This window comes from Microcaecilia unicolor, chromosome 12 (genome assembly GCF_901765095.1).
Source record: "Microcaecilia unicolor chromosome 12, aMicUni1.1, whole genome shotgun sequence".
Taxonomy (NCBI): domain Eukaryota; kingdom Metazoa; phylum Chordata; class Amphibia; order Gymnophiona; family Siphonopidae; genus Microcaecilia; species Microcaecilia unicolor.
The window spans coordinates 99565573-99591192 of record NC_044042.1 but is presented as its reverse complement, the minus strand read 5'-3'; the positions used below and the strand labels follow the sequence as shown (position 1 = coordinate 99591192).

Here is a 25620-nt window from a genome sequence, read left to right as displayed (position 1 = left end):
AACCCCAGATCCTTGTTAAGTCCTTTCTGTTGGGTGTTAAAATATTCAATCATTCTGACTTCAAAGTTCTTACATTCTTGTTTGTTTTAAAGTTACCTTTCAGGATCCTCACTGTGAAGTCACTGGTACAGTGTCCTGGTCCTGTAAAATGTTGACCAACAGGGGTGGGAACCCTACTGGCACCAGTATTGTTCATGTGATGTCTATGTAAATTGAATCTTGTCTTAAGCATCTGGCCTGTTTCTCCAATATAGCATCCTTCGTTACATTTTTTACACTGAATGACATATACCACATTGGAAGATGAGCAAGTGAAAGATTCCTTTATGTTGAATATCTTTCCTTTGTGGATGACTGTGGGGTCCTGTGAAATATTTTGGCATAGTTTGCAACTGGATAAATTACAGGGAAGTGTGCCCTTCTGTTCCTTTTCAGTCTGTGATGGAAGTTTACTTCTGATTAGCTTGTGTTTTAAGTTGGGTGGCTGTCGGAAGGCCAGTACTGGTGGGGATAGCCAACAAGGACACAGTGCTCAACATCCAACAATGGAGCGCAACTGGAGAGAAGCGCCACTCGGCATCCAGCGAAAAAATTGTGCTCAACATCCAGCGATGGAGCCATGCTTGACATCCAAAGATGGAGTCCCACTTGACCTCTACTGAGGAAGCTCTGCTCAACCTCCAATGATGGAGTCCCACTCGACCTCCAGTGAGGGAGTTCTGTGCTATCTCCAACGGAGCCCCACTCGACCTCCTGCCTAGCTCAACATCCGGCAATGAAGACTAGCTCAACATCCAGCGATGGAGCACTGCCTAGCAACCAGCAAAGTAGCATTGCCAGGCACCCAACAAAGGCAGACCACCCAACATCCAACACAGTAGGGCAGCTACCCTGTCAAAGCAAGGAACAATGCCCAACTGCTAACCTCCAGTGATGGTGCAAAAGTAGACATCCAGCTGAAGAGGAAATGAAAGACCATTACTGAATGAGGGAAGGACCACCCCCTCAGGGAAGGAGCAATGCTCCACTGCCTGTGCTAAAGAGAAGTAGAATTGCCAGCATCTAAGGCTCCACTCCACATTCGGAACTGCAACTATGCTCCACTCCTAGAAACGGAGCACTTGCTGCCAGAGAAAGGGCCTACCATCACAGACAGGGCTAAGCAAGATAGTGGCAAGGCATACCTGTGAGAAAGGAAGAAACTGCTCAATGGAGAGGAGAGAAAAAAAGCAAACAGGATGCTGTCAGAAGGCAAGGCATACCCACAAAGTAGCTGAGTCAGGAAAACAGCAGAGAAGACATAGCATGCTCCCTAAAAAAAAGGTAGAACCGTGCTCCAAAAGTCCAGCCAGCACTGAAACGCACATAGAGAAATGGAGCCGAGTCCCTACAAGGGGTCGATATGGGAGCCAACTCCAAGATGGAAGAGAAGAAACCCTACAGGGATAGAGGATCATCTATCCACAAAGAAGAACTATGCGAAAGGCCCTAACGGAGAAAGGCAGACACTTACCCAAGCCGGGCTGTATCCCGAACAAATGAAGGTGCTGCTGGAATAGGAAACCAGGAAACTGCCACACTAGCAGACGAAAAACTGGTGCCACCAACCCAACGGGAAAGCGCATTCTGCGGAAAAGGAAGAAACGTGCAGACCTCAGGGAGATGCTGTGCACAGTCGCACCAGCACAAATAAAATAGTCGCGCATCAATAGGAGAAAGAAGCAGCCTCATAAACATTGCAAGGAAAGCAGTTGAGACAAGAACTGCTAGCCGGAAGCCGCACCAAACCACCAGAACAGGCTGAGGCCCAACAGCACACAAAAGAAACTGCGCCCTACCAACCGAATCAGAGGTGCTCAAGGCTCGGTCTGACACTCTACAACAGGCAAACCAAAAAGTAAAGTAGTAGTACCAGAAGGTGGGAAGGAAGACCTGAATCTGAGAGGACACTGTAGCCTTCAGCAAGAAAGGATCAACCAGAGACTCCAGACGCGGGAGGCTGATGTAGGTTCCCCAGGAACGGTAAAACAACAAGCTGGACCCTCCACAGGGAGTTGCAACACAAAAATTGGTTGTTTCAAAAGGCAGAGCCAGAGCGGACACCCCACCAACTGGGCATTCCCCATCCTGCTAGACCGGCCGAACCAAAACTGCTCTACAGCAGCAAAAGGCAAGCGGCCTGCTGAAATCCCGGCGGTGGGAAAAATGGGAGTGGAATCCACAGGGTAAAAAAAAAACATAGTAACATAATAGATGACGGCAGAAAAAGACCTGCATGGTCCATTCCAGCCTGCCCAACAAGATAAACTCATGTGCTACTTTTTGTGTATACCTTACCTTGATTTGTATCTGTACCGACACAACAAATCACTGACAAAAGAAAATTGAAAACAAAGAGAAAAAAATGAAGCACCAGCAAAGGAACAAAGCGCCTCACGCCAAAAAAAGGGAAAAAGAACCTCTCCAGTCGAAGACTCGCAGGCAAAACATATCACTCAAAATGCCCGCCAAAAAAAGAAAGAAAACAACAGGGGAAGGAAAATACAGCTGCCATAAAACAAAAAATAGTGAGCCCACAGAAGTCAGGTAAGGAGAAAAAGAAATAAGTAAATACAGTCTCTTCTCTTTCTTCTTTTTATTTTTTTAAATCATTGTCTATAAAGACTGTTTCTCAGGAGGCAATCCAAAAGTGTCCTCTCATGAAGCTAAACAAAGAGAAATAGCTTACCTTACAGGGAGCAGAACCAAGGCCATACTGGTTAACTTCTAAAGGAAAGGAGACCCACAGGACAGGTAAAGTTGCTCCATGCCACCGTTCTACCATCGCCTCACACCAAAGGGTGACAGGTAAGGAGGGGGAGGGGAGGGAACCAGGGCCAATGGATATCACCCTAGCTGGCAGATGAGGGACCCAGCAGCACTGAGTGTCATCAAAATACCCAAACCTGGGCTACCAGCACACCCCTGGCTCTACTGTCAACCAGAAACTAGCTTGGACAGGAGCTAACTGCCAGTCATGAAGAAAGACTGCACTATCCGTCCACCATCCACTAGGAGACAGAGAAATTACTGAACATTTCTGGCTGCATGATACCCTTAAGGGGCAGAATTACTTGGAACTATTTTCTCTTTCTTCTTCCACTGGTGGATAGATATAACCCATTGGTCTGGACTGGTCTGGTATAGATGACAAGGAATAATGGCTTATGGACTTTCTTTTAGGAAGTTATCCAAATCTTTATTAAACCCCGCTAAGCTAACCTGCTTTTACCACATTCTCTCAGAGTTTATTTACACGTTAAGTGAAGAAACATTTTCCCCAATTTGTTTTAAATTACTACTTTGTAGCTTCATCGTATGCCCCCTTTGTAGCTTCATTGTATGCCCCCTAGTCCTAGTATTTTTGGAAAGAGTAAGCAAGTGATTCACGTCTACTCGTTCCACTCCACTCCACCTCTATCATATGTTTCCCTCAGCCGTCTTTTCTCCAAGCTGAAGAACCCAAGCTGTTTCAGCCTTTCCTCATAGGGAAGTCGTCCCATCACCTTTATCATTTTCGTCGCCCTTCTCTGTACCTTTTCTAATTCCACTATATACTTTTTGAGGTGCAGTGACCAGAACTGCACACAGTATTCAAGGTGCAGTCGCACCATGGAGCGATACAGGCATTATAACATCCTCATTTTTGTTTTCCATTCCTTTCCTCATAATACCTAACATTCTATTTGCTTTCTTTGCCACTGCTGCACACTGAACAGAGGGTTTCAGTATATCATCAACGATGACACTTAGATCCTTTCCATGGACAGTGACTCCTGACGTGGAACCTTGCATCACATCACATAGCTTTAGTTCGGGTTCTTCTTTCCCACTTGCATCACTTTGCACTTGCTCACATTAAACTTCATCTCTGGAACTGTCCTCGACTGGTTCACTAGCTATCTCCTCAACTCGAAACCTTGGGGTCATATTTGACTCTTCTCTCTCCTTCTCTGCTCATATCCAGCAGATTGCCAAGACCTGTCGTTTCTTTCTTTACAACATCCGTAAAATCCGCCCCTTTCTTTCCGAGCACTCTACCAAAACCCTCATCCACACCCTTGTCACCTCTCGTTTAGACTACTGCAATCTGCTTCTTGCTGGCCTCCCACTTAGTCACCTCTCCCCTCTCCAGTCGGTTCAAAACTCTGCTGCCCGTCTCATCTTCCGCCAGGGTCGCTTTCCTCAAGACCCTTCACTGGCTCCCTATCCGTTTTCGCATCCTGTTCAAACTTCTTCTACTAACCTATAAATGTACTCACTCTGCTGCTTCCCCAGTATCTCTCCACACTCGTCCTTCCCTACACCCCTTCCCGTGCACTCCGCTCCATGGATAAATCCTTCTTATCTGTTCCCTTCTCCACTACTGCCAACTCCAGACTTCGCGCCTTCTGTCTCGCTGCACCCTACGCCTGGAATAAACTTCCTGAGCCCCTACGTCTTGCCCCATCCTTGGCCACCTTTAAATCTAGACTGAAAGCCCACCTCTTTAACATTGCTTTTGACTCGTAACCACTTGTAACCACTCGCCTCCACCTACCCTCCTCTCTTCCTTCCCGTTCACATTAATTGATTTGATTTGCTTACTTTATTTATTTTTTGTCTATTAGATTGTAAGCTCTTTGAGCAGGGACTGTCTTTCTTCTATGTTTGTGCAGCGCTGCGTACGCCTTGTAGCGCTATAGAAATGCTAAATAGTAGTAGTAGTAGTAGTATCTTAATGATCACTCCTACCAGCTCTGCTTCCAGCACCAGTCTACTTCCTTTCTCCCCCTCTTGTCTAGTGTTCCCCAAGGTTCTATACTTGCCCCCATTCTTTTTAACATCTTTCTAGTACCTCTGCTCACTATTATTCAGGGTCATACCTGTACACTGTTTTGTTACGCTGGCGACATTCAAATCCTGTGCAAAGTATCCAATTCCTCCTCTCTCACCAATCTTAATACTTGTTTACCCCACTTCTCCTCATGGCTCAAAAATAATCTTCTCTTTCTCAACGCCTCTAAATGTGAGTCTGTTCTCTTCCTTCTTCCCGTAACATCTCTCTTTCTGCACCTTCACTTGATGGTGTCACTCTCCTCTTTAAAGACTCCGTCAAAATCCTTGGTGTCACCTTTGATACCTTCTTTACTTTCTGGCCTCAAATTGACTCTGTTCTTACATAAGTACATACATAAGTAGTGCCATACTGGGAAAGACCAAAGGTCCATCTAGCCCAGCATCCTGTCACCGACAGTGGCCAATCCAGGTCAAGGGCACCTGGCACGCTCCCCAAACGTAAAAAACATTCCAGACAAGTTATACCTAAAAATGCGGAATTTTTCCAAGTCCATTTAATAGCGGTCTATGGACTTGTCCTTTAGGAATCTATCTAACCCCTTTTTAAACTCCGTCAAGCTAACCGCCCGTACCACGTTCCTCCGGCAACGAATTCCAGAGTCTAATTACACGTTGGGTGAAGAAAAATTTTCTCCGATTCGTTTTAAATTTACCACACTGTAGCTTCAACTCATGCCCTCTAGTCCTATTATTTTTGGATAGCGTGAACAGTCGCTTCACATCCACCCGATCCATTCCACTCATTATTTTATACACTTCTATCATATCTCCCTCAGCCGTCTCTTCTCCAAGCTGAAAAGCCCTAGCCTTCTCAGCCTCTCTTCATAGGAAAGTCGTCCCATCCCCACTATCATTTTCGTCGCCCTTCGCTGTACCTTTTCCAATTCTACTATATCTTTTTTGAGATACGGAGACCAGTACTGAACACAATACTCCAGGTGCGGTCGCACCATGGAGCGATACAACGGCATTATAACATCCGCACACCTGGACTCCATACCCTTCCTAATAACACCCAACATTCTATTTGCTTTCCTAGCCGCAGCAGCACACTGAGCAGAAGGTTCAGCGTATCATCGACGACGACACCCAGATCCCTTTCTTGATCCGTAACTTCATTCCTCATTTTTGACTTTCACCATGTTCGCTCGGTTCTCGTCCCTTTCTGATTGCCACTCTTCTTTGCCCACTAGTTCTTGCACTTGTTAGCTCTCATCTTGACTACTGCAGCTCCCTCAAACACTTCAACTAGTCCAGTCCACCGCAGTCAAATTACTCCACAATGCCCAGTGATTCATTAATGTCACCCCCCTTCTTCTTTCTGATCACTGGTTACCTGTATCAGCCCGCATCAAATTTAAAATTCTTCTTTTGAAGTACAAGTCCAGATCTTCCTCTGCTCCAGCCTACCTTAATAACTTCCTTATTCCCTATGCTCCTCTCAGGTGTCTCCAGTCTGCAGATAACCATCTCCTGGTTCTTCCATCCCCTTCTCAACTCCACCTCTCCACCTCCTATGACAATGCTTTCAGATACATTGGCCCCCAAATACTGGAATGAGCTAGCACTGTACATTAGGAATCAGCCCTCACTCGCTAGATTTATACAAGCTTTAAATACTCATCTTTTTTCTCTTTGTTTCTCCAATGCTATGTAACGTTCTTCCTTTACACTGACTGTCCTTTCCTCTAGTTTTTATTTTATTTTTGTAAACCACTTAGATATCTATGTGCAGGCTCATTAGCAGTATATCCAATATATACAATAAATAAATTATAAACAATGAGTACCTTACAGAACATACAAGATTTACTTTAATTGATGGAGGCATAACATGCTATACTCAGTAAAACCAGGGATTTTGAAGAAGCCTGCAGATAAAAGGGTCAGAAGATGAAAGTAAGGGGATAGTTTAACATAGGGTGCATTATTAAAAAGAAATTATAAAGGAAGCAAAGGCACCTAATATACTTTTACAGACAGGGTCCCATACATAGACCAAATAGCACCAAAAGCTCATGCACTCTGAAAATGGTATAAATAATCTGTGCACGTAGTTTATAAAATATATACATGGCAGCAACTCTACCTCTACTGCATCCAAACTATACCCCAGGAATGCTTTGTCCATATACAGCTGCACAATTTTATAACAGCCCTTTGCTATGTGTGAAAGAGACTTTAAATACGGAAACACCTTAATAAAAACTATCTCCTTCGTGCCAAAACTAATCTACTAATCAATGTTTTCCAAAATATTTATTGGCAAAATTTCGATTATAAATACTGGGTATCTCACCACACATAAGCTTCATTGTATGAGGAGGTAGTACGGCCCAACTTTGACCATGGAATTCAAGGAAATATGAAGACAAATGGACCAAAAGACAAAAACACTGGGTTCCTAGAACCAAAAAAAAAAAAAAAAAAAGCAAGGGCTGGGAGGGACATCAAGAGATTTATTTCATCCTTTCTACCTCAAGACAAGATCTGAAGTATCACTGTGTTAAAGAAACAAGAGAAAAGGTTTCAGTTTTATAACTCACGGTGCAAAAAGCAGTCATATTTAAAGCATCGTCGACAGAACAGTGTGTGGAAGGAATGCAGAGATTGTTCTCGCTGCACAGATTTGCACATGGCCCATCAATATTTGGCGTGCACTGCAGGGGCAGTACATTAGGGTCGACTCTTCAGTCAGTTCTCTGTACCTGCAAAATAAAATCACATTTCAAAGAACTGCATAATAAAAACCAAAACTGGATAAATATTCAAACCCAGCAGAAAGCACAGATTTTTTTAAATGCCAGTGGCATATAAAAAAATATATATATTCAGCGCAGTCTGTGTGGACAGGTGCAAGCAGTACTACGCACAAAAAGAGAGGAAAGTCTTAGACAACATACAATGCATCAATCACCCATCCTACTGCCACCACTTCTTTATAAATGGCAGTTTAATAAGAACTACTTTCTTTCATTCTGGTCACCACCCAGCAAGGATATCTGCAGCAAAATTCACAGGTTCAAATGAATTTTTGGGTTGTTCCACAGAACAGTGGTATATCAAGAATCTAATAAACTAAAAATAAATTTAACAGGAGTTGCAATAAGAAAGCTTACACACTGGTCGCTAGGCTAAGACCACTGTCTTATTTCCCACATGCCACCCAGTGGCCAAGAAGCAAAAAACTCTAGCCATTCAATCCCTCATAGGAAACACTGCTGCTCTCAGTCTTGTTTGTGATGTGGCAATCTATTTGTATACAGGCTTACCTGAAATTAATTCTGCTCTCTTTAGGTCCAATGCACAAAGCATTAGCACAGCTTTATTCCAGTTTTACTACAGGTTTTTACTGGCCGAGCAATGCTCAAATGGTTTCAGCGAGGGACTTAACTCACGCAGAAACCACTACTGCAGATCACGTTTAAATGCATGCTAATGTGGTCATTAAATATCTGCGGCTATGCTTTAAAAAAAAAGATTCTCAGACACATTGTGCACAGGAAATCTTTTGCTAGTTGACAGTGTAGAAGGGCTGGTTGAGAGGACATGGGTGTCTAGCAGCACCCCCTTCTCTCACTCCAACCAACCACCCTGACCTAAACTGCTTGGTGCATTGCCCCTAGCAGCCTCCCCTTCCTATCCCCAACCCTATCCAAATACCATCCTCCCCATCCCCAGTTTAAAAATTAGCCCCTGGTAGTCTAGATGTTCGCAGCACTGTACACTTGAACATGAAGAGAGAGTCCCTGCTCGACAGAGCTTACAATCTAATTAGGATAGAAAAACAGGACAAATAAGAGATATGGGAATTACTACGCTTGTGAATTTGGAAACGCCCATTTCCCTTCCCATAGCCATGCCCCTTTTGAACTGCATCCATTAGAATTTAAGAACAGTTCATTACAGAATACGCTTAGCAAGTTGTGTGCGTAAATTCTAATTATTGCCAATTAGTGCTTGTAAGTGCTATTATCAATGCTGATTAGCCTGTTAAGCCAATTAAGTTACGTGTGTTGTTACAGAATAAACCTGGATTTTGGCACAGATCTCTAGGCGCGCTATATAAAATCCAGCAGTTAGCACTTACTGCGGCTTAATAAAAGGACTCCTAAACACTTTTGACCTCCAAACACCAACATAAGAACATAAGAGTAGCCATACAATGGTCCAAGTAGCCCAGTATCCTATTTTCAAAACAGTGGCCAAGCCAAGTCACAAGCACCTGGCAGAAACCCAAATTGTGGCAACACTCCATACAACAAATCCCAGGGCAAGCAGTTGCTTCCCATGTTTGTCTCAATAGCAGACCATGGACTTTTCCTCCAGAAATTTGTCCCAACCTTTTTTTAAACCCAGATATGCTAACTGCCGTTACCACATCCTCTGGCAAAGAGTTCCTGAGCTTAGATGCCTTCTTGTTACATAGGTCTGTGGATGTTCAATACTTTTAAAGCTAATACTTGTAATTTAAAAGGCATTGTTCTTTAATAGGGAGCCAGTTGAATTTACACAACAGAGGATGAGTGCTTTCTCAACTGTTCTCTTCCAACAAACAGACTGACTGCTGCATTCTCTATACTTGCAGCCTTCTTCTATGTTTTGAGAACAGGTCCACATATAAAACATTACCATAATCTATAGTGCTCAACCGCAGAGGCTGAACTACCCTGATCTGTGCTTTTTTTGCTAGATAAGGTTGCAGCTTGACAAATAACTCTCAATTTCAAGAAAGCACTTCTGAACACATCGTGCTCTCATCCTATACTTTCTGCTTCCAAAATGACCCCTAAAGATTTCACCCATGAAATAACCATCCCATCCATCTTAGCTAACGTCCAGTAACTCATCTTGACAGATTTCCTCCATTCCCAAATAAGTTGTTTTGGCAATCTTCACCAGCAACCCACTATTCCCCAACCAACCCTTAATTTCCTCTAAACAGAAATTCTTTCCTCAGCCAATTTCAATCTCTGATTTAGGGTAACATCAACTTTATGTCATCTGTGCTCCTCTGCTACATATGGCTGCAGCCAGAGCCCCAGTGCAAGGGAAAACAGTTAAAAGTAACAGCTACTTATTTATTTTTGAAAGTCTGCAGGCAAAGGCAGGGTCCAGTATTCCCTTACGAAGTGAGGCTGTTGACCAGATCTAAAACCCAAATGACCTCAGGCTGTGGTATGTCTAGCTCCCCTTTTACTGTGAAACACAGAAACACAGCTCGAAAGTTTTTTTTTCGAATCATGGCAGCCTGGCTGTGGGTGTCCGTCAGGGGTCTCTACTGACCCCTTTGTTGTTTAATAGATAGATAGATAGATAGATAGACCGACCGTTAGGGCCTGGATTTCTTCACTAAGACTAAAAATCTTTACTTATGCAGATTATATTTTTTTGTTATGCCCTGGTTTTAGAAACTTTTGAACAAATATTATTGATGATAGAAAAAATTTCATTGATTCATTTTTAGGCCAGTAAAATTTTCTTAAAATTAAACAGGCATCTCACTCAAGATGTGCATTGCTATGTTTGTTCAATAAAAATTGTTTGAAACATTAAAAAAAAAAGTAATTAAGCAGAAAACTATATTGTTTGGTTTGGCGGACTATGATTTATTGACTCAAGTTGTTTTTTTAAATTGATTACTGGACAATTATTGCAGATTTTTAATCTAATATTACATTCAAAATTATCATTTGACATCATATAGCAGTTTTAGTTAAGAAATTTAATTTTCGATTATGTCAATTAAGAGCTCTCTGATCAAACCTAAGCACCGAAAGCTTTCGAAGAATAGCACAGGCGTTCTTGCTGTCATATATTGACTACTCTAACTCACTTTATGGGGGCTTAACATCTAAATTGTTACAAAGACTGCAGTTGCTTCAGAATACAGCCACAAGACTGATTTCAAGGGTTGGTAGATTTGAAAGGGTAACTTCTTTTTAATTGTACTGGCTTCCAGTTAATTTATGAATTAAGTTTTAAAGTGATTTGTATGGTTTTTTAAAGCTTTGGCTGGTCAAACTTCTGTTAGTCTTCAAAATATTTGAAATATATCTATCTGATGTAAGTAGAGTACCTACATAGCTTTTGTCAATATTGACAGGTGCCACACCCACTTCCGGGTTTCAGCCAATCAGAAGCAAGGACAGGCCTAAGCCATGCCCTCCCTGCCCCTTGATGATGCACTGCCCAAGCCATGCCCACCCCTTGATGTCACCAGATATGCTGTCTTGACCCCACCCAAGCCCCACCCCTTTTGCATAGCCATGCCCCTGCCCTATTTGCATAGCCCACCCAAACCCCACCCCCTTTTTGCACAAACCCTGCCCTTTGGGTGATGTCACATAGGAAGTTACATCATAGCCATACCCCTTTTCAAGATGGCGGCCACATACTGTGTAGTGGTAGTGGTTCAAATGGCGACATCGTAAGAGCATTCAACACCAAATTTAGGTCCCATGCTGGAGCTGGTGGATGGATAGGAGGGTACATTTGAGGAATCGCTTCGACAAAGGATGTTGCATGAGAGTGCAAACTGTCCACCAGGTCATGCTCGTTTGAGCCATAGTGTTTACTTGCTTAGAAGGTCTCGATCTCTAACAGGTTTTTTATATTGCTGAGATCTATTTATTTTGCGATTGTGCTTGTAGTTAGATCCGTACTTATTCAGGGGGTATGATTTTCGATAGTTATATCTTTTCCTGGATGAATTAAACGAGGAATTAAATGATTATCGTTGGAATGAGAATCTGGACTGATTGAGGTTGTCATCCTCCAGAGTATCCAAAGTTGTAAAATCCTGTTTGCTATTATCATAATGTCTTTAACCTTGTCTCCAAAGAGATTATCTCCTATGCAAGGGGGCATCCGCTTCCCTGGTGTGGACATCTTCACGGAGACCAGAAGCCTTCAACCAAGCCAGGTGTACTAGTTGAAATGCCCACAGCTGCCCCTCTCACGGAAGTAGTGTCACAGGCATCGTGAGCCGCTCGGATGAGATTGGTGTGGCACACTCGTCAAGATTTTGTAGGGATGGTTGCAGCTGATGCTTGCGTCAACGCAGGCAGGGAACCCACTATCTTGGACAAAGCCTCTAGGATAGTGAACTGGTACTCAGAGTAGTGGAAATATGGAGTCCTATGCGTGCATTAAGCATCGCATTTTGGTACATCCTCTTTCCAGTAAGTCCATGAGTTTCATGTCCTTAGTGGGCGGGAATCTAGAGTGGTCTCTGGAACTCCGATGCTTACGCATGGCCTGAGCATACCACATGGACTGATGGGACAATTGGGGCTTTCCAAAGCCGAAGTATCCTGAACCCTATATTTAGTGTCTAGACTCTTCTTGGTTGGAGTGGAAGAAAAGGGCATAGACCAGATAGTCTTATGTTGGTCGGCCAGGACATCATGCAGTGGGAGGGCAAGTATCTCCTTTGGCGCCTCCTTGTAGCGTAGCGTCTGCAGTTTCTTTGATCTTGGATCAGGTTGAGAAGTGGACTGAATGCCTAAAGCTGCCGCCAGTTTATGAAAGAAATTTGGGGTAGGAGACATCCTCAGCTTGAGATGTCCTGGACAGCTGCATTGGAGAGGGATCGGACAGTAAACCTGGTGTGTCTGCTTCCCGGTCGGAATGATCTTCTGGAGAGGAAGGTCTGGATTGTGTCTTGGATAGCAGAGAGAGGAGTCGTAGTTTGAAAACAGTTCTGCTGCCATGGATGCTGTGGTAGAGACCAATGAGGGGCGCCTATGGGAACATGTAGCTGCCCCGTCCAATGGTAGCTGAGATTCTGGTGGCTGCTGATCCTGATGTTGTAACAAAAAGTCCCTGAGTAACTGAATGATGTCCTGATTGTGTGAGGTACGTGTAAAGGATCATCCCTGGCATATCAGTCCTGCCACGCTGGAGGGTCCTTAGGAGAGCCTGTATGGTGCAATACCTCTGACATCTGTTGAGGAGGAGGACAGGGAATGGCTTGTGGAACAGAGTTAAACTGCACAGGCGAAGGTGTAGCAGAGAATTGGCAGGCAGCCTTATGCTGGTGAGAGGAGGAGGAGCTGGAACGATGCCTATGAGAGTGGGAGGAGCCATGGCGATGACGATGATGAGAGTGGGTGGAGTCCATTCCATGACAAAAATGGGAGGAGCTTCGGTGCCGAGAAGAGGGGGGAAGAGCTCCTTCGATGCCGTGAGTGCTGGTGCCGATGAGAATGAGGCGGAGAGAGGTCAGTGCCCAGGCTGGGGTCCACGTGTATTTTAGTCTTCTTAGGAAAGGGTCTATCCTGGCTAGACTGTGCAGGGGATGTAGGAGGGGGCTGGGTCTCGGTATCGACAACTGCTGCGTAGCAGGCTTTTTCGTGAGCAGAGAGAGGGCACTCTCTGTGGCTTGTCCGTCGTCAAGGTGTCTCCGTTCACTGCTAGCTTTCCTCCCCAGCTGATTAGAGGTCGAGGGCTGGGGGAATCGGGAACTGCTCTCATTTTGAGCTCCCTTACTTTTCTGGTGTGGGGGCAGCATGCTGGCACAACTCGCACAATTGGTATTTAAATGGGCCTTGCCCAAGCACAGGGCACACTGATCGTGTGGATCCGTAACTGACATCTTTCCGTTGCAAGCGCCACCGCGCTTAAAACCTTGTTTTTAGGTGGCATGAGAGGGAAGATGACTGCCGATAAATTAAATTCGTAGAGAATGATGGAGGAGTGGCCTAGGGGTTAGGGTGGTGGACTTTGGTCCCTGGGGAACTGAGGAACTGAGTTCGATTCCCACTTCAGGCCAGGCAGAAGCTCCCCGTGACTCTGGGCAAGTCACTTAACCCTCCATTGCCCCAGGTACAAATAAGTATCTGTATACAATATGTAAGCCGCATTGAGCCTGCCATGAGTGGGAAAGCGCGGGGTACAAATGTAACAAAAAAAAATAACAGTAGAAATAACAATTGAGAAGTTAAAATAAATCTGCACGAGTAGGTATACGAAGTCTGCGGGTCGTAAACCGTCAGCGAAAAGAAAAAACTGGTAATGGGGCGGTGTCACCCGGTATTTATACCGTATAGGGGAGTGGGAGACAGCCCGAGCACATACGTTTTTAGTTTATGTTTTAAAATGCTTTATTACGAGTCCGGGTCAGTGACGTCACAGGAGAGTCACTTCAATTGTGGGGCTGCAAGATCCAATCTGTCCAGGGGAGAACTACCGTTACAGGTAAGCAACTTCTATATCACACCACTTTCTGTTTCCACTATTAGCCGCCATCTGAATGGGGTCATGTGACAGGAAATGATGTGAAAACCCCCCCAACACCTGCCCCCTACAGCCTCGGTGGACTTTAGTTGCGCATGCAAAACAACCTTTTTATCACAGGAACAAAAAAAAAAAAGACAATTTGTTTTCTTTTTATCAAATTTGTTTCTTTCGAAAGGATACCTCATGCTTACTTTCTAAAGCTGTTTCTTCACTTTCTTTTCTTTCAAAAGTATACCAAAGTGGCCCTCCCTGTTGCCAAGAGAGATCATGCCTTAAACAGCTGAAGTGAGACAGAAAAATGCAAGGGGGGGTTTGCTTTTGTAACAGCTGAGCTGGTTTTCTCTGCAGCCACTTCGTAAGGCAGAGTGCCGCTGCTTTATGTTTGTGCTTCCCTCTCCTCCTAGCTAGCAACAAAACTTACAGGGAGAATCACAGCTCTGGTGTAAGACGTTACAGACAAGCCAACTTTTTTTCTTTTCAACGTTTTTTTTTTACATGAAAAAAGTGGAATGGTAGAATAAATTATTTTCTATAGGAGTTGTTTTGCCCCCTTTCGCAGCAGTTCGAAAGGAAAAAATCTGGTGTTTGCTTTTTTTTCTTTTTTTTTCTTTGCAAAACTTTTTTTATTAATGCTCAAAAGAACAAGATCATGGAGAATAAATCTCCTATAAATATCTAAAACATCAACATTCAAGCATTGTCAACATTCATTTTTTCCCCTCCCCTTTACTCCCCAACCCCCCCCCCCCCCCCCAACTTCCCATCTCTCCTCCCTCCCCCCTAGCCCTTCTTCTCCCCTCTCCCCACCAGCCTGAGCCCCCCCCCCCTCTATTCCCCATTCTGAATCTATATCTCCCGCTCCCCCCCTCTTCCCCTCTCAAACCCCCTCCAAATGCCACCACTCCTCTGCGTTTGGGTTATATTTTCCCCTGCGTTATCTGTCATTTTTCCATTCCCATTAATATATGTAGTTTGTCCTTCCAGTCTTGTCTCGTAGGGCCTGCCCTCTGTTTCCATTTTAATGTTATAGTTGTTTTAGCTGCAGCCAGACACATACATTTGATTCTGCTTTGCCATTTCTTCCCTCCCTTGTTCCCATAAGCCAACAGACACCATTTGGGATCGCAAGGAAACTGGACCCCTACCGCTAGTGTATTAATCCTGTGATCTTCTCCCAAAATTCCTGTATAATCAAGCACTCCCACCAGATATGAAAATATGTTCCTTCTCCTCCCCACACCTCCAGCATATGTCTGAGGCATTTGGAGACATTGCTTTATTCTATCTGGTGTATAATGCCAGCGACTCATAACCTTATATGCATTTTTCCTGACCAACACACATATAGATGCCTTTTTAACCTCCAAGCATATTTTCTTCCATTCTCCCCCACCTAAACTCCTGTTAAGATCTTGTTCCCAGGCTTTCATATAAGGTAACTTTACAAAGTCAGTTCCTCTAATATGTTCATACAATTTTGAGATCCCTTTTTCCTCCCCCACTTAGAGTCCCCCACAGGTTTTCAAACTTTTCACTCTCTAACCAATTACCCTTATGCCATTTTGCAGTCACCATATAGTTTTTAACTTGAAGATAAGTGAATAGATCTGTCTCAGGGAGATCATATTCCCTTCTAAGCTCTTCAGAACTCTTGAGATTACCATCTGTCATGAGCTCACGGAATCTAATCAAACCCTCTATCAAACCAAGAGGCCATTATCCTATTCTCTTGCACCCCTGGAAACCCCGGTTCTTGTGTGAGCCAAGCATAGTTGATCTACTATGTGATCCCTTAATTTCTTTTTAAGTCTACCCCAAAGTGTGAACAAATGAGAAATGAAGGGATTTAATTTCAGGGTTTTATATGTATGTTCTGGGATAGACCCCCCAAAGCAGTGCACCTAGATTTCCCTCCTGCACAAATTTCTGCTCTAGCCGTGTCACCGGTGAAAGATCTACTCTACTCCAAACTCCAATTTGCTTCAGTTGCGCTGCCCAATAATACCAAGTAATATTAGGGATTCCCCTTCCTCCCTGTTCCACCGTTCCCCACATTATTCTCCTTGACAATCTTAGCCGGATGCCCTCCCCAGATAACCCCCCCCCCCCACCCCCTAATTCCGCCTGTATTTTCTGCAACTCCCCTTTAGGGACAGCAATTGGCAGCGTTTGAAATAAAAATAACAGCCGGGGAAGTATATTCATCTTAACCGCCGCTATGGCGGCCCCACCATGAGAGCCATCCCTCCTTCCATTTATTTAAATCTCTTCGAATTGCCGCAATAAGCGGTACATAGTTCAACTGATACAATATATTACGGTCTCGTGGTATATGTATGCCCAGATAACGAAAGCTTCTGCCTGTCCCATCGGAAGACGTTTCTCCTCCCTAACTGTTCTATTTCCTGGTCAGTTACTGTTATCCCCATAAGCTCAGATTATCGAAATTTACTCTGAATCCGGAACAGTTTCCCAAATGAATTCAATTCCCTTTATAAGCACCGGTAGCGTCTCTAGTGGGGATCCTATATAAAACAATAAATCATCCGCAAATAATGCTATTTTGTGTTCCTTCCTTCCCATTCGGACCCCTTTCACTTCCTTTAGGCCCTAATTCGCTGAGCCAAGGGTTCAATGGAGATGGCGAACAATAGTGGGGATAGAGGACACCCCTGTCTCGTCCCCCGTTGAATGTTAAATGGACTTGACCACCCCCCATTAACCTTGATCCTCGCCATCGGATGTTCATCAACCCTTTCACCCATCCTGCAAAAGGTCTACCCAACCCCATTTCCAACATAACTTCCCACAAGTACTCCCATTCAACCCTATCAAACGCCTTCTCAGCGTCCACTGCTAGCAGTGTCATGGAATCTCCCCTCCTCTGTGCTCCCCACATCAAATTGAGGGTTCGTCTAATGTTATCTGCTACCTGTCTGTGTCTGATGAGCCAGATTGATCTTCATGGATAAGAGATGGTAAAATCCCCACTCAACCTATCAGCCATTACTTTAGCTAGGATCTTAACATCCACATTCAGCAGGATATCGGTCTATATAACCCACATATCGTAGGATCTCTCCAGGTTTCAGCAATACTGATATCCCTGCTTCCTGCATACTAGTTGGTAGGCCTTTCTCCACAAAAGCAAGCATTACCCAGCCTCACTAAGAGAGGTCCTAACTCTTGCTGAAAAATTTTATAATATTTGGCGGTGAATCCATCCAACCCTGGGGATTTCCCCCCCTTTAAGCCTCTAATGACCCCTAACACTTCCTTCAACCGTAATTGTGGCCTCTATCTCCCCTCTCTGTTGAACCGTCACCCTCTGTAAACCTAGTCCCTGTATATAATCCCTGATTGCCTCTGCAGACGCTACTGATTCTTTTTTATATAAGGTTTTATAAAAATTCATAAATTGTTCCCTAATTTCCCCATCGTGATGGAATATCAAATCCTTTGGGCCCTTAATCTTGGTGATCGTGTTCCTAACCCTTCTGTCTCGCAAACCTCTAGCTAGCAAGTTACTACTACTACTACTTAACATTTCTAAAGCGCTACTAGGGTTACGCAGCACTGTACAGTTTAACAAAGAAGGACAGTCCCTGTTCAAAGGAGCTTACAATCTAATGGACAAAATGTGCAGACAATCAAATTGGGGCAGTCTAGATTTCCTGAATAGAGGTATAATGGTTAGTTCCCAGCTTTGTTGCTGAACTCAAAGAATTTTTGCTGCATTAGTTGCCTATGGAATTCTATGGTTTTCATCTGAATCATTTGCAATTCCACTCTCCATTTTTTAGCTCTAGTAATTGTTGGGGTCCCCCCTCCCTTTGATGCAGTGCTTCCAGTCTAGCCAGTTGCCTCCGGACTTCCAACTCCCGAGCTGCTCTCAGCTTCTTCTTATGTGCCCCTTTCTTGATTAATACCCCCCTCACTACCGCTTTCAGGGCATCCCATAGTATCCCCTCCGATACCTCCCCTTAATGGCTCTTCGGATATCCCTGACAATCGGTCTCCCTATCCAATAAAGATTCATTAAGTCTCCAGACATGCCCTTTTCCCTGCTTACCAACCCTTCTAGGGTGGACCCATACCGCTGCGTGATCCGAGGCATGTATGCTCTCAATCTCCCGCATTTCTTTATTTCTCCCCATACATTCCGGCTACCCCCAAATTGTATCAATTCTGGCATATGTCCCCTGTACATGAGCATAATGTGTATATTGCCTCCGGCCTGGATGTTTCAGTCGCCATATGTCAATCAAGTCTAATTCTCGCATCAGTCTGAGGAATTGGCGCCCATTATATCTTCCCCCACCTTCCCGCCTAATTGAGTGATCAAGAATCCCCACCAGGTGACTGAAGTCCCCTCGCATCATCACCACCACCCCAACCCCCCACAAAGGAAATCAGTTCTGCCCTGATGGTTTCAAAGTACCTCCCTTGTCCCGTGTTTGGTGCATACAGATTTATTAGAGTAATATTCGGATTATTTACTTCCCTTGACTACAAGACATCTTCCTTCTTTATCTTTATATACAGACTGTTTAACAAACTGCAAAAGCTCTTTCACATAAATCACCAGCCTCCTGTTTTATTCCCCCTTGAATCAGCCAGTGCGAACCCCTCCCCCAAACCTTTATTCATAATTAGTGGTTCATCGTAATATGAGTTTCCTGTACATTATTATGTCACAGTTCAGAAATATGAGTTTCCTGTAACATTATTATATCACAGTTCAATCTGTGCAACTCTCTGAAAATTATACTTCTTTTACCCGGATTATTAGTCCATTGACATTCCACGACCCAATACGCAGCCCGCCACCCCCCCTTCCCTCCCTTAATTCCCCCTTTTCCTCCCTCCTCCCCCCCCAAATCCCCCCTTCAACTGGCTTCCTCCATTCCGTGCCAGTTTTCCCCTCTAGGAAGCACGCCCTCCTCAGAGCTGACTACCCCATCGAACAACCATTAAACATCCCCCCCCCTTTTTTTCAACTTATACCTGCATTTCCCCCTACTTCAGCTCACATGTTTAACCCCTCTACCACCCCAAACTTTTCACCCACTACCTTCAGTGAGGAACTCATATTAAGTCCACATTCAGTCCAATTCAAATTCAGGTGCCATCTTCCTTCCCCGCTGCTTCCCTCACAGCTCACGATGAGAGACGACTTCTTCCCTCAACCAGCTGCCAGCCAGTCTGTTCTTTTCTCTCTGAGCTGCGCTGAGATTGCTGTGCTGTTTCTTCCACTCTCGGGACATCCGTACACCCCATCTCCTTTAAGATTTTCCACGCTCCCTGTGGCGATTGAAGACGACGGGTGACGCTTCCCACCGTTACTTGCAACCCAAATGGGAACAGCCAGCGACAACGCAATCCAGACTTCTGTAAATAATTAGTTATATCCTTAAAGTCTCTTCTGCGCTGCAACGTTTTCCTGGCTAAGTTCTGAAATATCCGGACTTTAACTGTTTTCCAAGTAACGTCACCCAGTTCTCGCGCTCTCCTCCACACCTTCTCTTTGACTGGGAACCTGAGGAAACAAGCCACTATGTCTCTAGGCAGTCCGGTTTCTTGGCGATCCCAGGCTTCTGTGCGCCCGTTCCAATTCTACAGGTTCACTCACCAAACATTCTCCCCGCATTTGAGTCCTGTTTAAGCAAAAAGGCACAGATTTCTTTCACCACCTTCTATGAATCTTTATATTGGTCCTCCTCAGGAATGCCTCGAATCGCAAGTTACACCTTCTTGTACGGTTCTCCCGGTCCTCCATCATTAATTCCATTTCAGCCCTTGTCTGCTGTTCAACTTTTAAGGAACCCTGGAGATCCCACACATCCATCGATATTGCCTCTGTTTTCTCTTCATTCTCCGCTAACCGGTTTCCAATTTCCTTAACATCTTCGTGTAGCTCTGCTACCGCAGTTTGAATGCTGCGTCTAGTTGTCACCATCTCAGTTTTCAATTCCTTGAACCACCTGACGAAATCGCTCTTGCTGATCTCCGCCTCGCTCTCTATCTGCTCCTCGGGGTCCAGGTCCGATTCGCTTTCCTCGGCCGCCATCTTGGCCCCTCGAGACCGGAGGCCTGTTCCCTTACTAGCGCTCGATGTTTCAGACGCAAACTTAAACTTTGCCAGTTTTTTCTTTGCTGCCATCTCTGGAGCAATTACTCTTGCAATAGGGGGCATTTTCCTCAATGTGTCGCGAGAGACGTCTCAAGTTTGCTCTAAAGACAGCAGAGCTCGCCGATCAAGCAGCCATCTCCTTAGCTGACATCACTTCCTCCTGTTTGCTTTTTTTCACACTGACTCTGTGAGATCAACTGCTGCCACTCCTACCCTTCCCCCATAGCTAGCAACAAAATTTATAATGTAATCTCAGCTCTGCCCCCAAGCTAAACACAGAAAATCCCAGCTCTGTTGCAAAATGGACAGCCCTTCCTTCTCTCGTGCCATCCACCCCAATAGGCCCCCCCCTTCTCTCAAGCCATCCACCCGCAGCGCCCTCCCCCTTCTCTCCAACCATCCACCCAAACAGGCCCTCCTTCTCTTGAGCCATCCTCCAGCTCCCTCCTCCTTCTCTCTAGCCATTCCCCAACAGGCCCCCCCCCCCCCCTCCTTCTCTCTAGCCTCTTCACACAGAAAGAAAATAGGCATATGTTTTCTTTCAAAAAGGATATAATGCACTATTTTGCTTTTAGAAGTGTGTTCGCCTCAGAAACATCTGACTTACAGATAAACAAACGTCTCACTCTCTGCATTCAACCTTTTTTCTCTGTTAGCAATCTGTTTATCATACAGTCACATGAATCCAGTGGCGTTCCTAGCCTGGCTGACACCCGGGGCGGATCGCCGATGCGCCCCCCCCCCCCCGGATGAAACTACCCCCCCGGGTGCATTTTTACCTGCTGGGGGGGGGGGGGGTGCCATGCGCCTGTTAGCTCCGAGTCCGCTCGTTCCCTCCCTGCTGCTCCCTCTGCCCCGGAACAGGAAGTAACCTGTTCCGCGCAGAGGGAACAGCAGGGAGGGAACAAGCGGACTCGGAGCCAACAGGCGTGCGGCACCCCCCCCAGCGGGTGTGCACCCGGGGCGGACCGCCCCCACCCCCTTGGTATGCCACTGCATGAATCTCAGCTCTGCACCTTCCAAAAAGCAGGCTCAGTCTCCCTGGTTTTTCATAGCCTTTTTCAGCAAAAGCAAACTAAATAAGTACATACATAAGAACAAAGTATTGCCATACTGGGACGGACTAAAGGCCCATCAAGCCCAGCATCCTATTTACAACAGTGGCGAATCCAGGTCACAAATACCTAGCAAGATCCCAAAAAAGTACAAAACATTTTATACTGCTTATCCCAGAAATAGTGGATTTCCACAAGTCCATTTAATAATGGTCTATGGACTTTTCCTTTAGGAAGCCGCCCAAACCTTTTTTAAACTCTGCTAAGCTAACTGCCTTTACCACATTCTCTGGCAACGAATTCCAGAGTTTAATTACACGTTGCGAAAAGAAATATTTTCTCCGATTAATTTAAATTTATTACTTTGTAGCTTCTTCGCATGCCCCCCTAGTCCTACTATTTTTGGGAAAGCGCAAACAGACGCTTCATGTCTACCCGTTCAACTCCACTCACTGTTTTATAAACCTCTATCATATCTCCCCTCAGCCGTCTTTTCTCCAAGCTGAACAGCCCTAGCCGCTTTAGCCTTTCCTGATAGGGAAATCGTCCCATCCCCTTTATCATTTTCGTCACCCTTCTCTGCACCTTTTCTAATTCCACTATATCTTTTTGAGATGCGGTGACCAGAATTGAACACCATATTCGAGGTGCGGTCGCACCATGGAGCGATACAAAGGCATTATAATGTCCTCATTTTTGTTTTCCATTCCTCTCCTAATAATACCTAACATTCTATTTGCTTTCTTAACCGCAGCAGCACACTGAGCAGAAGGTTTCAACATATCATCAACGACGACACCTAGATTCCTTTCTTGGTCTGTGACTCCTATTGAGGAACCCTGCATGACATAGCTATAATAATTCAGTTTCCTCTTTCCCACATACATCACTTTGCACTTGCTCACATTAAACCTCATCTGCCATTTAGACTCCCAGTCTCGTAAGGTCCTCTTGCAATTTTTCACAATCCTCCAATTTAACGACTTTGAATAACTTTGTGTAGTCAGCAAATTTAATTACCTCACTAGTTACTCCCATCTCTAGGTCATTTATAAATATGTTAAAAGCAAGGGTCCCAGCACAGACCCCTGGGGAACCCCACTAACTACTCTTCTCCATTGAGAATACTGACCATTAACCCAACTCTCTGTTTTCTATCTTTTAAACAGTTTTAATCCACAATAGAACACTACCTCCTATCCCATGACTCTCCAATTTCCTCTGGAGTCTTTCATGAGGTACTTTGTCAAACACCTTCTGAAAATCCAGATACACAATATCAACCGGCTCACCTTTATCCACATGTTTGTTAATCCCTTCAAAGAAATGTAATAGATTGGTGAGGGCAAGATTCTTTTCACTAAATCCATGTCGACTTTGTCTCATTAATCCCTGCTTTTGAATATGCTCTGTAATTTTGTTCTTTATAATAGTCTCTACCATTTTGGCCTGGCACCGACGTCAGTCTCACCAGTCTATAATTTCCCGGATCTCCTCTGGAACCTTTTTTATGTCTCAATCATTTGTATTAACAAAGTAACCAGTAACAGATATACAATTACACATTTATCATTTTGTCCGTTGAACATAATATGCCTAACTTCTCACCCTTTCTTCCCTCTCCCCTTTTCCCCTTCCCTACCCCATTGTTCTCCCCTATCCTCCCCTTCCCCCCCCTGTTCCCCCGATTCCCCCCTGCTTCCTACCCTCCCCCTGGGATTCTTGTCTAATCTACTTGGTTACACCAGCATTATCTAGTCTACTGAGAATTACCTATTCAACAGACGGCTCCGTGCCAATGGGGTTAAAGTGTTCAAAAACGGGCTCCAGCAGTTCTGCCATTCCTCTCCTCTAGCCGAGGAGAGGTTTTTTATGTCCATCCGCTCCATTCTTAACAGAATAATCATATGTGGTCTCCATTGCTGTGTTATGGGATATCGGTTAGTTATCCACTCTGCCAGTATGGTTTGTTTTGCTGTGATAATGGTTTTCCGTAAGAAGGTTCTCATTCCTCTTGGGCTGCGGGGTGGGAGAAAAAGATATCCAAATAGCAATATGACATCATACCGCCACCTCACATTCCACAATCCAGACACCTGGGAGGTTAAGGCCTTCCAAAATTTTATAATTCCTTTGCATGACCAAAACATATGGCCCAGTGTGGCCCCTTCTGCCCCGCACTTTAGGCACGTCCCCCAAGGGGATACTCCCATGTGGAATGCCCTCCGCAGAGCCACAAACATATGTAGGGCAAATTTATATTGTATTTCCCAGTGTGTGGAGAACACAGAGTGCCTGCGGATGGACAATATATGTTCTTTCATCCGCTCTGGGGTCAGCTTTAAGGGTAAATCTTTTTCCCATGCTGTCGCTATCCGCAAATATTCTAACTTGGGAATCGTGTCCTTAATATGGCGGTGGTGGAATGAAAGCGGTACTTTCTCTTGTGCCTCTAAAGAGTAGGCTGTCGACAATTCCACTTGCACATCCTCAGTTAAGTCAATCCACGGTAAAGTACGGACAAAATGCTGTAACTGGGTCGTAGTGAAAGATATCTTTCGAGGGTATGAGTACTCAGCTTGTAAATCTTGAAAGGATTTAAGTTTACCTTCCAATGTCAATACATGAAGGAGGTGTACTATCCCTCTTCTTCCCCAGCCTGAAAAGGCTGGATATATGCAGCCTGGTCTGAATTTTGGGTTATCGGTAATTGACAAGTATGGAGTCACTTTCGAAGAAAATGATGTAACCGACATATCCATTTCCATATCGCTTTTGCAGAGCTCATTAATCCATGCTTCTGAATATGCTCTGTAATTTTGTTCTTTATAATAGTCTCTACCATTTTGCCTGGCACCCGACGTCAGACTCACCAGCCTATAATTTCCCGGATCTCCTCTGGAACCCTTTTTTATGTCTCAATCATTGTATTAACAAAGTAACCAGTAACAGATATACAATTACACATTTATCATTTTGTCCGTTGAACATAACACGCCTACTTCTCACCCCTTCTTCCCTCCCCCCTTTGCCCCTTCCCTACCACATTGTTCTCCCCTATCCTCCCCTTCCCCCCCCCCCCCCGTTCCCCCCCTGCTTCCTCCCCCTGGGATTCTTGTCTAATCTACTTGGTTACACCAGCATTATCTAGTCCAGTGATGGGCAACCTTTTGAGCTTGGTGTGTCAAAATTCGCCAAAAAACCGAGCATAACTCGGGTGGTGTGTCACTTCGAGAAAAAAAACCATAATTTCGCGATATTTATAGTTTAAATAACAAAAATGTATAATTGTAATATAAAACTGTATTTAATAAACCAAAAACTAATTATTTAACTTACCTACTTAGTGACTTCTTTGTTCATCTGTCAGTCTGTTTCTTTTGTTGGTCTTGATATTATTTAACTTGTGTGGGGTGCCGTGAACTAAGATAAGTGAGGGGGAGGGGGAATTCTTTAACTAATCTGCCTATTAGTGACTTTTTGTTGCTGAATTTCATTGGCTAAATCTTCAATTGATATTTCTACTGAGTGGTAACTCAGATATTCTCTTAATAATTGCATCTTTATTCTGCATATCGTGAAATAGAACTGGTGCACATCTTAGGAGAGTTTCTTTAATAAATTCTCCCTCACTGAGTGCTTTTCCATGCTGAGCTATGGAGTGAGCAATGCTCAAACTTGCAGATGTTAAATTTGTAGAACCTTTTACAAATTTAAGGATGGAATTAGATTGGCTCTTATAAAAGTGTAGCTGCCTGGAAATGTATTCCTTCCTTCATCCTCACTTTTTTTCAAGAGCTGGGAATGATTAGTTTCAAAATGTCTATTTATATTCCACGTTCTGCTTACTACCGTTTCAGTACATAGAACGCAAAATGATCTGCCATTTTTTTCTATAATGCCATACATCTCGGTCCATGTCTCTTGAAAGGGTCGGCTACTGCTACTACCACTTCCTTTACTTAACCTTGGTTTTTTATTTTTTGGGTTCTCCATCAGGGGGGCAGTGACAGAAGATAGAATTATAGATAGCCTGTTAGCCCTGCAGGCAATTAGGGGTTAACTAGCCTAACTGACCACCTTATGTAAATTAAGATGGCTGCCGCTATTTCTAATGGCGGGAAACGGCACCCATAGCACATGCCCTCGCCTCTCCCAGCCTCCCCCTCACCTATCTCAGTAATGATGGTCAATTACAAATCCACGACACCCCAGAACAGTAGATTGGATGATGGTTGCTGGTAATGGTGATCACAGGGCCCTCAGAGATGCGTCCCCCACGGCATTCCGCTGCTCTCTGCTCTCTGCTCC

General features: G+C 44.5%; 1 protein-coding gene across 1 annotated transcript in view; it reads right to left on the bottom strand.

Moving 5' to 3' along the window:
* Window positions 1–25620, bottom strand: part of EZH1 (enhancer of zeste 1 polycomb repressive complex 2 subunit) — a 206709-nt gene that overhangs the window by 99679 nt on the left and 81410 nt on the right. Inside the window, 3 exon segments of the mRNA XM_030221225.1 lie at window positions 7425–7514; window positions 7517–7567; window positions 7570–7586. Coding sequence (XP_030077085.1) covers window positions 7425–7514; window positions 7517–7567; window positions 7570–7586 — 158 coding nt within the window.